The 16,507-nt window shown below is 41.8% G+C and overlaps 1 protein-coding gene across 5 annotated transcripts in view; it reads right to left on the bottom strand.

Moving 5' to 3' along the window:
- The window catches only part of LOC122559554 (protein shisa-like-1), a 162,072-nt gene that overhangs the window by 17,113 nt on the left and 128,452 nt on the right, over positions 1 to 16,507 (bottom strand). For 3 of the 5 annotated variants that reach the window (XM_043709214.2, XM_087997391.1, XM_087997392.1), the window contains 2 exons: positions 3,977 to 4,187; positions 2,450 to 2,663 (listed from right to left, as the gene is read on the bottom strand). In XM_043709214.2, coding sequence (XP_043565149.1) covers positions 2,450 to 2,663; positions 3,977 to 4,043 — 281 coding nt within the window. In that variant the 5' untranslated portion in view covers positions 4,044 to 4,187. The remainder of the gene's footprint in view (positions 1 to 2,449; positions 2,664 to 3,976; positions 4,188 to 16,507) is intronic. The other 2 variants (XM_087997393.1, XM_087997394.1) reach the window with 1 other exon arrangement.

Here is a 16,507-nt window from a genome sequence, read left to right as displayed (position 1 = left end):
TTAAAGCAGTATCGTTTCCTACTTTCAATCCACAATGCAAAAAAAAAGAAAGGTGGTCTTTAAGCAGTTCAAACAATTTACAAGCTAGTTTGAGAGAGTGAAAGGAAGGGACCCACACTGGATTTTGGTCCTTCAGCATCCTTGCTGCTTGTCCTGATCTGAAGAGAAAGTAGACGATTACAATAAACAAAAACAATGGGTTGTCAAATAATATTCACTCTCCAACTACCCATGAGGTCATGGCCAGCATATCCCAATTCTAGTCAAGATTAGGGTGGTGCTGGAAAAGCACAGCATCAGGCAGCTTCTGAGGAGCAGAAAAATCGACGTTTCGGGCAAAAGCCCTTCAAGGTTGTTCAAGGAACTATGTATAATAGTTTGTCTCCACCCTATTGAGTACCCATATGCGTATCTATGAATTTACCTACAAATTTCTTCTTTCTATATGTTTATCCAATTCCTTTTTGAAAACTATTTCTAAACCTGCTTCCAGCACTCTTTCAGGAGCTATGTTCCAGATCATAAATCCCTGTGTAATAAAGAAGCCTCCTCATCTGCCTTTGTTTTTGTCCTCTACTAATCAGAACCACTCCAAAAAGACTTGCTTTTTCCCTTAGGGTAACTTCAAGTTCTCAGTGCTTCTGATAGAACATCTTCACAGTTCCTCCTTTTGCTGAGCATATGAGTTTTAATCTAACTGAGATATTCACTCATGTCCCTGACTACGTTTGCTGATTACTCACTGGCAATGGGTCGAGAAAGATATGAGAATATTAATATGAACTTTCACGTAACCTGAGTACTTGCCTTACCTCTCAGATTCAAACATCTTGCAAATCAGTTGTGTGCCATCTCTTTAATCAGTGCACTTAGTAAATACATTAAGAAAACACTTGATATCACTGTTCAACCAAACCATTTGAAAGATGTTTCACAGAAATGCCATTTTTTGCTTTTTGAATGCTGAGGACATGTTAAGAGTATAATTGACAACATTCTGCTGCCAGGAACGTATGAGACAAGGAAAACTCAATGCCTGTCAGTCCAATTATGACCATGCACTTCAGTCATGGAGAGGTTATTTCTGATGTCTGATCCCTGGCTAAGTTATGGTTTCCTTGTAGCTACACAGGCCTCAGAGAAGCATGAGGTGAGATTAGGCAAAAGGATGTTAAACTTAAAAACTGCTTTAAAGTTAAGAACTGTCTTTAGGAAAGAAAATCTCATTTGAAAAATCATATATTATTATTACCAAGAGAGGCCCTTAAACACCACTTAAAGTTCAAAATTACTTCAGCTTCATCTCAGTGAGTACACCCGATGCTTTTCAAATTCATATTATTTAGCAAGTGAGCTAGTGAGTAAGTCGATTGTCAGGCCACATAGCATTGCATTTAAAAAGCAAAACCTTCAAAAGAAATTACAGTTTGATATAAAACTCTAAGGTACACTTTTAAAATCCAGATAAGTAATGGATGCCTTTATTATCATCCTGAAAAGTATATTTTATTTGGTAAAATATCATTTATTTTCTCATTTTTGGGTTAAATAAGGAAATAGAAAAGAATAATTCAGATTTGAACCAAATTATCACCACTGGAAAGATCTTTAGAGAGCAGGGAAGACAAAGCAAACTTCACAGTGAACCTTAAGATGAATATATTGAGAATTTTAAATTTCTGAAACAAAACAGATCAGCCAATTTTGTTTTAAATTGGGAGTAAATTGAAGAAAAAATTGGTATCCTATTAAACGTTTCTCTTATTCATTCCACTTGGATGTGTAAAACAGGTTAATTCAATTATTTTGATGTGCACTTAACTGGAAATATTTCCCAATTTGCCAAATTTTGGATCAATATTTTTTGCTAAAGATTGCAGCTCATGCTGAAATATGATTCCCCAGAAACCAGCAGCCATCATCCAACCATCCATTCTTCACATGTGGATGTTAACTAATTCAATACTGAGGCAATTATCACAATGGAGCTGATATACACCTAGTATAACATCACTTTCAAACAAGAGATATCAAATCATGAACGGAAAAGCTGGCTAATGTTTTAGTTATATTACCGGTAAAATGCAGAAGTACCCTTCCTGTTACCAAAGTGATGTCAATACAGATCAGGGATCAAATCTGTTGAATCAAATTTTTGAGGGATGATATAACAATGGAATCCAAATTTGATTTGCTGTTGCAGGAGAGGTGTTCACAAGATTGCACTTTTTAATAGTAGCCTTTGTTTCTTTCCAAGCCCACGTCAACCTAGGTCCCCACTAACTCATTTTGACTCATTTTGTGGCTGCATTGATTTTCCACAACTATTCCATGTTTTGTACTTAATCTCCTGCATGTAAAAAAAACACATGGTTCCTATCTCTAATGTTTCATGCATTTTAATCAGGATCTAATCAAGCTCACTGAATGCAGGAACTACAGTACTTACTTGTGCATGTAGCCCTCTGCCTGTCCCGTCATGTTGAGCTGCATGACTGCCTGAAATTCTGTCTCATTGCAGCAATACTTAAAGGTCGTACTGTTGTGATGACAACACAGCATGTAGCTTTTGCTGTCCGAAAGACGAGGACAATGGAAGCCAAAGTGGTAGCGCCCTTTGACATCTGCGTAAGGCTCACAAACACGGAAATGTGCTGAGGTTACTGTTTAAAGGAAGCAAAAAAACTGTACATCATTAGGTGCCTGTTAAAGTGATACTAAATATTCTGTGGCTATTATTCAACTTGACCTTCCATAACAATTTCCTATAAAACTATTTGCTTATCGAATACTGAGACAATAGTAACTTGTTTATCGTGTTCAGGCCTGTGAGGACTTGCTTGTTGTCACCTACTTACCCACTGACCTACATATTTATTCCTCCTTTCTCTGTCATCTCCAGCAGTATAACATAATCTTACCACCTCCACGTTCCAGAAATTGTTCGCTTAATGATACACTTATTCTTTCTTCCATCAATCACCTCAACACTAGCTGTTCTTCCCTGTCATACTATGGATATTAATATGTGCAACATCTGTTCATTCTTGCACAATTATGTCGGGTCCAAAGCTCTTCCTCAAGGTGAGACAATGATTTAAGTGCACTTCCTCAGATCAGACATTCTCACTGGTCATACTGCTGACTCCACGAACACTAAATGATTTGAGCAATATTATTAATCAGCATTTGGTGCTATCATATGTTGTTAAAACAAAAGTCTGGGGGACAATTTTCAACAGTGTTGCAAGGTACTAACAATGACCAACATGGGGTCTTGAACTTAAATAGTCAATTTAACCTGTATTTAGTGCAAGACAGCTCCTTGATAATGGAAGTGAAACCTATGTTGGGAATGGTCTTCCATCAGCTCATTCTGCGCCTGATTTCTACTTAAAATGCTTACTCGCACATATTAAAGACTTTATGGCATTATGGCTGAGGGAATGTGATAGCACCTTTCCAGTTGCAGTTACAGTGTTTCCATCCTCTGCACCTCCTTTACTTGGACCTCCTGTGATCCTTAGTAACCTTTCCTTCCTCAATGTGGAGCAATGGACAGTCCACCAACTCTCCAGAAATGCAGGCATTAGCTTGTACTCCAGCCCAGGGTACAATGCTCCTCAGGTATTGGATTTTCTAAGCTGGGGCACTTTATTACTTTTTTTTAACAATAGCCTATTAATTTCTATTGTTTTAAAAAATAAATATATCCTTAAAATGCTATGGACCTCAAATGGAGTTAATACCTAAATGTCATAGCCAATTCCCTCCTGTCCAACCCACCCTGTATTCTCAACGATTAAAAATTAGGTTAACCCTTTCTTGGATGGTTATGAAAATTCAAAGATTTTTGTGGATGTTATAATTTATTGCTCTCCTCTCTGTCTCTCTTCCACCTGTCTTTCCATTCGATGACTCACTTCAACCTTTATAAAAATCATCACATGTTCATGAATCATATTAAGCTTCCTACCTGCTGTTGTAAGCAACAGAAAGATGACTGTTGCCACGGTGATGGACTGCAGGCACAAGCTGATCATTTTTCAATTTGCTTTCATGTGACTGTTGCTACAGAGTTATCCCCTTAACAGAGTCTGCCAACATGGCCAGCCATCATTCTTTTTGCTGTTCGTCAAGCATTGTCCAGGGACACGATTACAAAGAGAAAAGTTCCATTTTATGATCTATTGAAGATATCATAATTACACATTGAAACTGAAAATTGGAGTTTATCTCAAGAAATAAAAACATAGCACGATATTGAAAACTCTCAGTGGATCAGGCAGCAGCTGGAGAGAGAGGAATTGCTTGTTTAAGCCTTTGATCGCTTTAACCCATTTGTGGCAGCACTACATATACCAGCTGCTTATTACAGCATGAACTGGAAAAGGTCAATCTGTTTTAGCTATTTCAAACTTTTCAAAATAATGAGCGAATCCATTACATTCATGCAGAAACAAATGTTTTCAGTGGACACTGAACTGCAATTGGACCAAGATTCTTAAATGAGAACTCCTCCAATCTTGAGAATGGATCAGCTTAGGAACTGAATTCACAAAGTGTTGCAGTCTGTTGAAATTCTGATCTTGACGTTAGGCATCACTCAGTCATAGCACATTGCCCCTTAATCAGAAAGTGTGCGGGTGCATGTGTGTTCAGAGATTTGAGCATAAAACATAGCTGGCACATCACTGCAATACTGAGGGAGTGCTGTGTGGAGTAAAGAGTTAACGATACCTTTAATCTAATAATAGCTACCGAGCATGTGTGTAAGGAACTGTGTCAGGCTGACGTAAGATCACATACAACTGGGACCTTTTGTTGTTCATTGACATGGGAGTGGATTTGCCTCTCGCAACAACATAGATGTGATCTTTACTACATGCTAATTATTGGAAAGCCATACTGCGGCATCTCAAATGGACATAAAAGATTCCATTGCAATACTTTGAAGAAGAACAGGGAATCCTGATCAATACTAATCCTTTAACTACATTGTGAAAACAAATTATCGGGTTATTATCTCATTGTTGTTCAGGGGACTTGGCTGTGTGCAAATTTGCCACCGGATTTCCTTCAGTACATCAATGACGTAGTTCAAAATAATTTAACTGTCAGTAACTGCATTAGATGTCATAAATTCAGAGAAGCTGTAATAATAAATGCAAGTCTATTTGCTTTGACATGGAAACTTCTTTAAAGTACACAATGTAAACACTTGCATAGCAAAAAATGATTTTTTATTCATTTGTTCATGAGATGTGGGAATTGCTGGCTGGATTAGCCTTTATTGCCCATCCCAACTTGCCCATGAGAAGATGATGGTGAGTTACCTTCCTGAGTCTGTGCAGTCCTTGGCATGTGGGAGACCCATAGTACCATTAACTAGTGAGTTCCAGGATGTTAAGCCAGCAACAATGAAGAATTGGCAATGTACTTCCAAAGTCAGGATTGTCTGTGACTTGAAGGGAATTTGAATTTGTTTGTGTTCCCATGCATCTGCTTCCCTTGTACCTCTGGATGAGTTCAGATGGTATTGTTGAGAGAGCATTGGTGTGTTACTACAGTACATCTTGTAGGTTGTACATACTGCTGCCAATGTAGATCAGTGGTGGACAGAGTGAATATTGAAGGTGGTGGTTAGGCTACTTTGCCCTGGAGAGTGTCAAACCTCTTGAAGGAAGTTGGAGCCACAATCATCCAGGCAAATGGAAAGAATTCGATCACCCTCCTGACTTGTGCCTTGTAAATGGTGGACAGGCACTGGGAGACAGGGGTGAATTACTCACTACAGGACTCCTAGCCCTTGACCTGCTGTTGTAGCCACAATATTTACATTGTTCGTCCAATTCAGTTTCTGGTCAATGGTAACCCCCAGAATATTGATAATGAGGACATTTAGCAAAGGTAATGTCATTGATGTCAATAGGTAATGCTTAGATTCTGTCTTCATTTTGATGGTTATTTCCTGGCAATTGTGTGGCACAAATGCTATTGTCTACTTGACAGCCCAAGCCTGGATACTGTCCAGTTTTTCTTTTGATATATTTGGATACCAATTGCTTTAGTAATCTGAGAAGTTGTGAATGGTGCTGAACAATGTGCAGTCATCAGCAAACATCCTCACTTCTGACCTTATGATGGCGGGAAGATGGTTGGGTTTAGAATGCTACCATGAGGAACTCTTACAGAGATTGCTTGCAGCTGAGATGATTGACCTTCACTCACCACGACCATCTTCCTTTGTGCCAGTTATGAAATGGATTTCATTGAAACAAATAGAGCTCCTTGCCTGATGGTAATGGTAGAGTGAGCAATATGCCAGACCAGGCTACAGATTGGGTTGTTGATGTTCCAAAGATGCCCTCTTTTACTATCACTTGTAAATAATGACATTCAATATGGCAACTTAATATTCACTTACTTGAATCTTACTACGTGGTGGCGATGGTGAGCAGACTCAGGGAAACAGAAGCGATGGAAGTGAAGCTCAGTGCTATAGTTGCAGGCTAAGGTAGGTCAAAGCTGGTCCAGCAATCCAACTACATAGGAATGGGAGGAAAACTGAAAAACTGCCTAGCAGTAGAAAGCTAATAGCATGCTGGCCTTCATAACAAGAGGAATTGAGTATAGAAGCAAAGAGGTCCTTCTGCAGCTGTACAGGGCCCTGGTGAGGCCGCACCTGGAATATTGTGCGCAGTTTTGGTCTCCAAATTTGAGGAAAGACATTCTGGCTATTGAGGGAGTGCAGCGTAGGTTCACAAAGTCAATTCCTGGAATGGCGGGACTATTTTTCGCTGAAAGATTGGAGCGACTGGGCTTGTATATGCTTGAGTTTAGAAGGCTGAGAGGGGATCTGATTGAGACGTATAAGATTATTAAAGGATTGGACACTCTGGAGGCAGGAAGCATGTTTCTGCTGATGGGTGAGTCCCGAACCAGAGGACACAGTTTAAAAATAGGGGGTAGGCCACTTAAAACAGAGTTGAGGAGAAACTTCTTCACTCAGAGAGTGGTGGGTGTATGGAATGCTCTGTCCCAGAAGGCTGTGGAGGCCAAGTCTCTGGATACATTCAAGAAAGAGTTGGATAGAGCTCTTAGGGATAGTGGAATCAAGGGTTATGGGGATAAGGCAGGAACAGGATACTGATTGAGGATGACCAGCCATGATCATAATGAATAGTGGTGCTGGCTCGAAGGGCAGAATGGCCTACTCCTGCACCTACTGTCTATTGCAGAAGGCGAAGGACTTTAAATACATAAACACATAAGAAGATAAGAATTAAGAGAAGGAGGAGGCAATTCAGTTTCTTGAGCGTACACCATTATGTAATACCATCATGGATGATCTCATGTCATCCTCAACTCCACTTTCCTGCCTACTGTCCGTAACCCTTCAACCCATTATTAATTAAAATCTGTCTATCTCCTCCTTAAATGTACTCAATGTTCCAGCAGCCACCACATTCTTGGGAAGTGAATTCCACAATTTCACGACCCTTTCGAAAAGTAACTCCTCCTCATCTCTGTCTTAAAACTGCTACTCCTTTGTCTAAAATTATGACCTCTCATTCGAACTTGCTCACAAGGGAAAGCATCCATTGTATGTTCACTTTGTCAATCCTCATCAGCATCTTATATACATCTGTTAGGACTGCCTCCAATGTAACTACATTCCCTCCTCAAGTAAGAGGGCCAAAATTGTACACAAGATTCTACATATAATCTCACTTCTGCCTTGTACAAGTGCAGCAACTCTTCACTACTTTTATATTCTATGCTTTTAGCAATAAATATCAACATTTCATTTGCCCTCCTTAATCCCTGCTGTACCTGCATTCTACATTTCTGCAATTTATACATGAGGACACAAAGATCCCGCTGTTGCAAAGCACTCTGAAGTTTCTCTCCATTTAGGTAAGTTTTCTTTTTATTTTTCCAGCCAAAATTGGATAATCTCATTCTTTTCCATGTTAAACTCCATCTACCAAATTTTGGCTAACTTACATAACCTATCCATATTCATTTGTACATTCTTATTTCTTCATTGAACTTATTTTCCCAACCTATTTCAGTATCATTTGCAAATTGTTTACATCAATTTCTGTTTCCAAACCATTAATATAGATTGTAAATAGTTGGGGCCTAAGGACTGAGACCTGTAATACCCCAATAGATATATCTTCTTTGTTAGACAACACTGAATGTTTGCATAAGTTTACAACAGAACAAGAGTGCACAGAATCAAAGACTGTATCGGTTTTCATTTCCAAACATATTGATAATGCTAAAGTGGTATACAATCCCACAGTTGAATAGCCATTTATGTGAGAAGAAATTCAACAATTAGTTACTAAGTTACGCCATGGCCTGTGTCATACACGGTCACGCTGTTCCTTTGTAGTGCTAATAGCAAGGAGGATCTGCCAGATCTGCTGATTGCCCTGCGGCTCTCCTTGGTCCTGGGTACGACACATTATTGGCCACTTACATGTTTGCACGACACTTAATGTGGAGGGCCTTCCCCACAAACGATGGCATTGAATTCTCACCGACTCTCCAGCTGGCAGGCTAAACCCTCATCAGTCAGATTAAATTCCACCCACTGGCTTAGTTGGCACACCAGTACAGTGAGAAAAGTTTTACATGAACTAACTAGGCCTGAGGTTTTTTTGATGAGTAGCAGTTTGTGGATAAATGGGTTCTGCCAGTCCTTACAGTTACTTAAATCAGAGAGCAAGCATTGTTAGCAACTCTAATTATTCCCACGGTGTTGCTATGTTCTTCTCCACATAGACCCTTGACAACACCGATGGTGCAGTCTGCCAATCAGGCAAATGAAAGGAATCAATGTCGGCTATTTTAAGGTTTTCAGATCGGTACATGATTGAAGAACAAGGTGCCTCAGCTGATAATTGAGTGTACAGTCATTGCAGTGCACTGATGGGCTCTTACTAAACCTTCATAGTAAAACTAATATATCTATTTACCTTCTTGATAATGAGAGTAGAGTCTGGCAGTAATCTTTATTTAGAGGAGCCAGGGTAACCTACATATATAATGCCTTTCTACCAGTTGATGTTGTCAGTATTATAGACAGTACTGTCACTGAAACTGCATCTCAGCAAGGAAGAAGCAATTTATATTTTTTTAAGAATGCTGAATATAATTAGTGTATAGTCTCTACAATGGCAAATAGATGGCAGTTAGATTTACACCTTTTGTTCAATCTCTGGGTTACTGTAAGCATTCAGAAACTGTTCAGGCTTTTTCTCTTGTGGTTTTGGTGTCAATGGAACTATCTGAATTACAGCTGTAAAAATGGCTGATAGCCATCTATTGGAATATGTTTCACCCCTGGTAATCAGGCTTGATGACAAGTCACTCGTATGTGGGAAGTTGTGTAAGTGAGACAGTGACATTAATGTGCAGTCACTGATTGGGAAAATGGTTAATTTGTTTCATAATTAATATTTTAAATTTGAGTGCATTTTATAAGTTTCTTTCCAACCAAGACAATATGCAAGCATGATAGTTATTCAAATTTTCAACCAAACATCAAGATATCAATCACAGTCATACCATTATTAAAGGATTGGACACTCTGGAGGCAGGAAGCATGTTTCTGTTGATGGGTGAGTCCCGAACCAGAGGACACAGTTTAAAAATAAGGGGTAGGCAGACTGTGAGGATAGGCATAATGTTTCTTAATTATTTTCATCATTTGCAGGACATTTTCATCATTTGTGGGCCTGCTAAAAACCAGGCATGAGCCCTTCAGATCAGGAGACCCACTCAAATATAAGTAATCCAAGTATGATCTTCACAAAGCCATTAAGACAGCCAAGGACCAATACCGATCCAAACTAGAGACCCAGACAGACACCCGGCAACTATGGCAAGGATTGAATGACATCACAGGTTCTAAAAAGATACAATGCAAGATAACAGATGATGTCACATCCCTCCCAGATCGTCTCAACGCCTTCTATGCTTTGAGCAGAATTTCAGCAGAAAGGTAACACCTATTCCGACAAGTCCTGACGAACCTATCCCAACAGCCACTGCATCAGAGGTCAGATCAGTTTTTCTTCTGGTAATTCAAGTAAAGCGATGGGACCAGACGCAGTACCAGGCCGTGCACTCAGAGCATGCGCAGATCAACTGGCAGAGATCTTCTTGGACATTGTCAACATCTCCCAGCAGCAGGCCACTCTCCCTGCCTGTTTCAAGATAGCCATCCCTGTGACTAAGGAGGCTCATGCAACATGTCTCCATGATGACCGCCCAGTGGCTCTAACATCGATGGTCATGAAGTGGTTTGAAAGGCTGGTCATGTCATTAATTAACTCCAGCCTCCCCACTACTCTTGACCCTCTCCAATTTGCGTATCGGACCAACAGATCCACGTCAGATGCCAAATCACTTGCCCTTCACTCCTCCCTAGAACATCTTGACACCAAGAACAGCTACATAAGAATCCTACTCATTGACTACAGTTCAGCCTTCAACATAATTATCGCCTTGAGACTGATTATAAACTTAGTGATCTAGGGATAAACCCTACTCCTAACACACAGGCCACAATCAGTGAAGATTGGGGACAATATTTCATCTTCACTAACACTCAACACTGGAACTCCTAGGGGTGCGTACACAGCCCCCTACTGTACTCACTGTATACCCATGACTGCGTCACCAAATACCAGACTAACGCCATTTATAGGTTTGCTGATGACAACACCATAGTCTGTCAAATCTCAGATGGCAACGAAACAGACTACAGACGGGAGGTGGAAGACCTGGAAAAATGGTGCACTGAGAACAACCTAGCTCTCAATGCCGGCAAAACCAAGGAACTCATTATTGACTTTCAGTGGGATGTTTCTGATGCCCCCCTACACATTAACAGCACAGTGGTGGAACGTGGGAGAATGTCAAGCTCCTGGGAATGGCCATCCACAACAAGCTTTGTTGGACTCTTCATGTGGACACATTGGTTACAAAGGCCCAACAACGTCTCTTCTTCCTCAGGCAGTTAAGCAAATTTGGCATGACAGCGAATACCTTGCTAACCCATCACCCATTTTTGGCCTTATGATGGTGGGAAGGTCAATGATGAAGTAGCTGAAGAAGGCTGGGCTTAGGACAGTAGCCTGAGGCACTCCTGGAGCTGAGATGACTGACCTCCAACAACCACAGGTATGTAGAAAGTGAGGACTGCAGATGCTGGAGATCAGAGTCGAGTGTGTTTCTGGAAAAGCACAGCAGGTCAGGTAGCATCCACAGAACAGAAAAATTGATTTTTCGGCTATAAGACCTTCATCAGGAGTGAGGCTTGTGGGTTGGGGTGGGGGGGGGGGGGGTGGGTTGGGTATAGGGGGGTGCTGAGAGATAGATTGGAGCGGGGGGGGTTGGGGTTGTGGGGGAAGATAGTTGGGAAGGCGATAGGTAGATGAAGGTGAGGGAGAAGGTAATAGGTCAGAGAGGAGGGTGGAGCGGATAGATGGGAAAGGTGATGGACATGTCAGGAAGGGGGTGCCGCATTGGAGGCTTGGGACTGGGATAATGTGGGGGGAGGGGAAATGAGGAAACCGTTGAAATCCACATTGATCTTGTGTGATAGGAGGGTCCCAAGGCAGAATATAAGTTGTTCTTCCTCCAGGTGTCCGGTGGTAAGGGTTTGGCGACGGAGGAGGCCCAGGACCTGCATGTCCTTGACAGAGTGGGAGGGGGAGTTGAAGTGTTCAGCCATGGGGCGGTGAGGTTGGTTTTTGTGGTGTCCCAGAGATGTTCTCTGAAACGATCTGTAAGTATGCGTCCTGTCTTCCTGATGTAGAGGAGACTACATCATGTGCAATGGATACAGTAGATGACATTGGTGGAGGTACAGATAAATTTCTGTTGGATGTGAAACAATCCTTTGGGTCTTTGATGGAGGTGAGGGGGAAGATGTTTTGCACTTCCTGCAGTGGTAGGGGAAGGCGCTGGGAGTGTGGCGTTGGCAGGTGGCGGTGGGGGGGGGGGTCGCGGTATCGACCTGATGAGGGAGTCACGGAGGGAAGGGTCTCTCCGGAATGCTGATAGGGGTGGGAAGGAAAATATCTCTCTGGTGGTGGGGTCCGTTTGTAGGTGGCAGAAGTGGTGGAGGATGATGCGTTGTATGCGGAGGTTGGTGGGTTATATGTCAGGTATGACTCCGACTAGTGGAGAGTTTGCCCCGTGGTATCCATTGATTACTTTTTTGAGGGCTCCTTGATGCCACACTTGGTGAAATGCAGCTTTGATGTCAAGCGCTGTCATGCTTACCTTCGCTCTGGAATACAGCTCTTTCGTCCATGTTTGAACCAAAGTTATAATGAGGTTGGAAGCTGACAACACCTGGTGGAACCTAAACTGGGCAACACTGGGCAGGTTATTGCTGAGCAGGAACTGTTGACAGTACTGTTGATGACATCTTCCGTCACTTTACCGATGATTAAGAGGAGACTGAGAGAAGATGAGAAGATCGGAATCATAGGGAAAATTATCACTCACATTACATCCATATATTATTTTCTTCTGATAATGGGGGCAATGTAGCAGAATGGAGTTAAGAAATGGATTAGCCATGATCGAATGGCTGTGCAGACCCGATAGGCTGAATGGCCTAATTCTGTTTGTATATCTTATGGTCTTACGTCCTAAATGCTGGCCTTTGGGCATCTCACGAATTAATAAAAATGTTTGAAGACTAAACCAAATGCATAACCATCAGCAAAGTGTAGGGAGATGTTATCAAAAGTGCTACCATGTGATATTAAGGAATAATCTGCTTACCAGTGCTCACTTCTGCTAGAGCCACTCAGCTCCAGACCTCAGCATAGCTTTGGTCCAAACAAGGAGCCCTGGAAACACTGCAATCCATGAGAAAAGCAAAATGCTGGAGATCTGAAATTAAAACCAGTAAACGATGGAGAATCTCAGCAGGTTTGGAAATGAAGGAATATTTTCCTTTATGCTCCACCACTACCCATGACTGTGGAGCACTAGGACCTCAGCTATGCCCGACTCACTTCCTGCACTTCTATCCTTGATTCTGCCCCTTTCCTCCTAGAACCATGGTAGGGTTCCTCTTCTCCTTAGTTTCCACACTTTTCCACAGGCCCACCATATGAAAAGAACCATCCTCTGCCATTTTAGCTAACTCCAGTGTGACATCACCACCAAACACATTTTTCCCTCTTCTATTAGCTTTCCAAAGGGATTCCCACCATGACATCCTATTCCATTCCTCTATCATCCCACTACCTTATACTCCTTCCAAGGCGTCTTCCAATACTATTACAAGATGTCCCACACTTATGCTTTCACCACCTCACTGTCCAAGGCACCAAACACTATTTGCAGGTGAATTTAGTTGTACTGCTTTCAATCTAATCGATTGCATTTACTGCCAACAATAAGGTCTCCACACGGGGGAGACCAAACACAGACAGGGGAATCACTTTGAGGAACAGGCATGATATTAAGTTTCCGGTCACTTGTCATTTCAATACACCATCCTGTTCTCATGCTAACATTTCTATCCTAGGCCTAGGATAGTTTCAGAGTTTCAGTGAATCCTAATGCAAACCAATGGACAGTATCTCATTTTAGTGTTTCAACACTTCACTGCCTTCAGAACTCAATATTGAGTTCCACAACTTCAGACCATGAACTCTACCCTGCATTTTGATATATTTCCTTCTCGGTGTCTTGTTTTCATAGCTATTCTTTCAGCAAAGTTGAACTATATTTCACTACTATGCTATTAACACCTCCTAATAACACCTACATTGAATCTGTATATTTGCTCTTGTCTACATCATCTATCAATTCCTTTGCCTTTAGCTTTTTGAAGCCTTTGACCTCGATTCTCCCTTGATTCTAACCTCTTGCTGATCTTTTTATCTGTTCCACTTGCTCCTTCCTAACTTTCTCAACAATATTAAACCCACCACTTCTCCACCTCTCTTCAGTTCCGAAGATACAGTATATTGGACTCCAGCATGTTCTGTTTTTATGTCATTGGTTTGAAGTCCTAAACGTAGATAAGTTATAGAGGACAAATAGCTACCTAATAAATCTTCAATTCTAGATTTAGATTAGATTAGATTACAGTGTGGAAACAGGCCCTTCGGCCCAACAAGTCCACACCGACCCGCCGAAGCGAAACCCACCCACACCCCTACATTTACCCCTTACCTAACACTACGGGCAATTTAGTATGGCCAATTCACCTGACCCTGCACATCTTTGGATGGTGGGAGGAAACCGGAGCACCCGGAGGAAACCCACGCAGACACGGGGAGAACGTGCAAACTCCACACAGTCAGTCGCCTGAGGCGGGAATTGAACCCGGGTCTCTGGCGCTGTGAGGCAGCAGTGCTAACCACTGCGCCACCGTGCCGGCATGGATTGGTACTTGGGACTACGATGTTGTGGCCATCACTGAAACGTGGATAGAAGAGGGACAGGAATGATTGTTGGAGGTTCCTGGTTACAGATGTTTCAATAAGATTAGGGAGGGTGGTAAAAAAGGAGGGGGTGTGGCATTGCTAATTAGAAATGGAATAATGGCTGCAGAAAGGCAGTTTGAGGGGGATCTGCCTTTGGAGGTATGACTCGAAAGAGTTGAGAGCTTCGTCCTTTGAGCTCATCAATAGTTTGTTTTCATCTGTGTTTGCTTATGCTTGTCTGATCACAGATCCATGCACATTTTTTGAATACCTAAGCCTGTGGAGGGAGCTAGAGAATCATGGCTTGGTTCCATAGATGGATAGAACATTCTAGAGAAGACGTGGAATCCATTGTAACAGACACATGAATGTGAAACTTCTGCAAAGAAACTTTGGAGTCAACTGAGTCATCTCTGCATGGCTCTCAGACAGATCAGCCAAATGGAAACCTAATGCAATTACAACACATTATCATAACAGAAAGGACTGTGGATGCTGTAAATCAGAAATAAAAGTTGCTGGGAAAAGTTCAGCAGGTCTGGCAGCATCTGTGAAGAGAAATCAAAGTTAACATTTCCAGTCCGGTGATCTTTCCTCAGAACTCTGAGCAAGGGTCACTGGATCCTAAACATTAACTCTGATTTCTCTTCACAGATACTGCCAGACCTACTGAGCTTTTCCAGCAACTTCTGTTTTTGTTCCCAACTGTAACAGCCCTGATTCTCAATGATTTCAATTTTACAAGGCCTCCTTGTTTAGACCATAGCTGTGTGGCACTATCAGTAACCATAGTGAGCACTGTAAACAGGTTATCATTAAGTATCGCATGGTAGAAATGTTGATGACACCTTCCCTCAGTTTGCTGATGACTGAGAGTAGGCCATCAGGGTGGTGGTTGTCCCACCTCTTGTGAACAGGAAAATACAATTATTTGGACAATTTTCCACATTGGCAGTTAGACTTGTCTGGTAGCTGCATTGAAACAGTTTAGTTTGGGATATGGCAACTTCTGAAACAATAGCTGGACAATAGCTGGAGTGTTGTGGGACCCACAACAGGGCACTGGGACTGAAGTGACAGACTCTGGTGTTGTTCCTGTATGCCCCAGCCCCTGACCCTGACACAAACGCAGCGACCCCACACCTAACCTATGTGGAGCAGCTTCAGGCCCACCCTGAGCACTAAGGCCATGTTCTCTGGCTCTGTCCTGGCTTGCCTTTGTGTTGCTACGCTAGACACCCCTATCACCGAGGTCAGGGACAGAGCCTCCTCCTCCTGTTTGTCATTATCCGCTGCTGTTCTCAACTGGACATGTCAGGTCTGCTGAGTTTTCAACCTTATTGATTTGCTGTGTTTATTCATGTGATGTTTGCTTTTTAAGATACCTGTGTTGTCATTTCACCATGTTAGCTCCTCAATTAGGTATCCTATGTTGATCCTGGCATGCTTTTCTAGACTAATCTAGAATGAGAAGTAAACTCATCAATCAGCAAGCATTTTCTATGATTACATGCTGATTTGTCTAGTGCAGCCAGAGGTTAGTGAACATTGAATTGCGCATCAAACAAGGTGGACTTGTTTCTCATTATTTTGAGGTGCTGGTGTTGGACTGGGGTGAACAAAGCTAAAATTCACACAACACCAGGTTATAGCCCAACAGGTTTATTTGGAAACACTAGCTTTCGGAGCACTGCTCCGAACTACCTGATGAAGGGGCAGCCCTCCAAAAGCTAGGGCTTCCAAATAAATTTGTTGGACTATAACCTAGTGTTGTGTGATTTTTAACTATGTTTCTCATTGTATTTCATCCTGGCTTCTTATACTTTCAATTCTAAACCTTGTAAAAGTCAGAGGGGGCAAATTCAAGTGGGGCTCACAGCCAAATTTAATCCAACTACTGTCCTTGGTTTGGGACTGTTGATGAGACAACATTTTTAGTGGACATTGTACAATGAAAAAGATAAGCATTTGGTTCCAGAGGCTATTGAGCCTTGACGAAAGGCATTTCCTGGTGGAGTTTGGGA

This window comes from Chiloscyllium plagiosum, unplaced genomic scaffold (genome assembly GCF_037043375.1).
Source record: "Chiloscyllium plagiosum isolate Xiang-an unplaced genomic scaffold, Cpla_swu_hap1 HiC_scaffold_19, whole genome shotgun sequence".
In the NCBI taxonomy this organism is placed as follows: domain Eukaryota; kingdom Metazoa; phylum Chordata; class Chondrichthyes; order Orectolobiformes; family Hemiscylliidae; genus Chiloscyllium; species Chiloscyllium plagiosum.
This window is presented reverse-complemented; position numbering and strand designations above follow the sequence as displayed.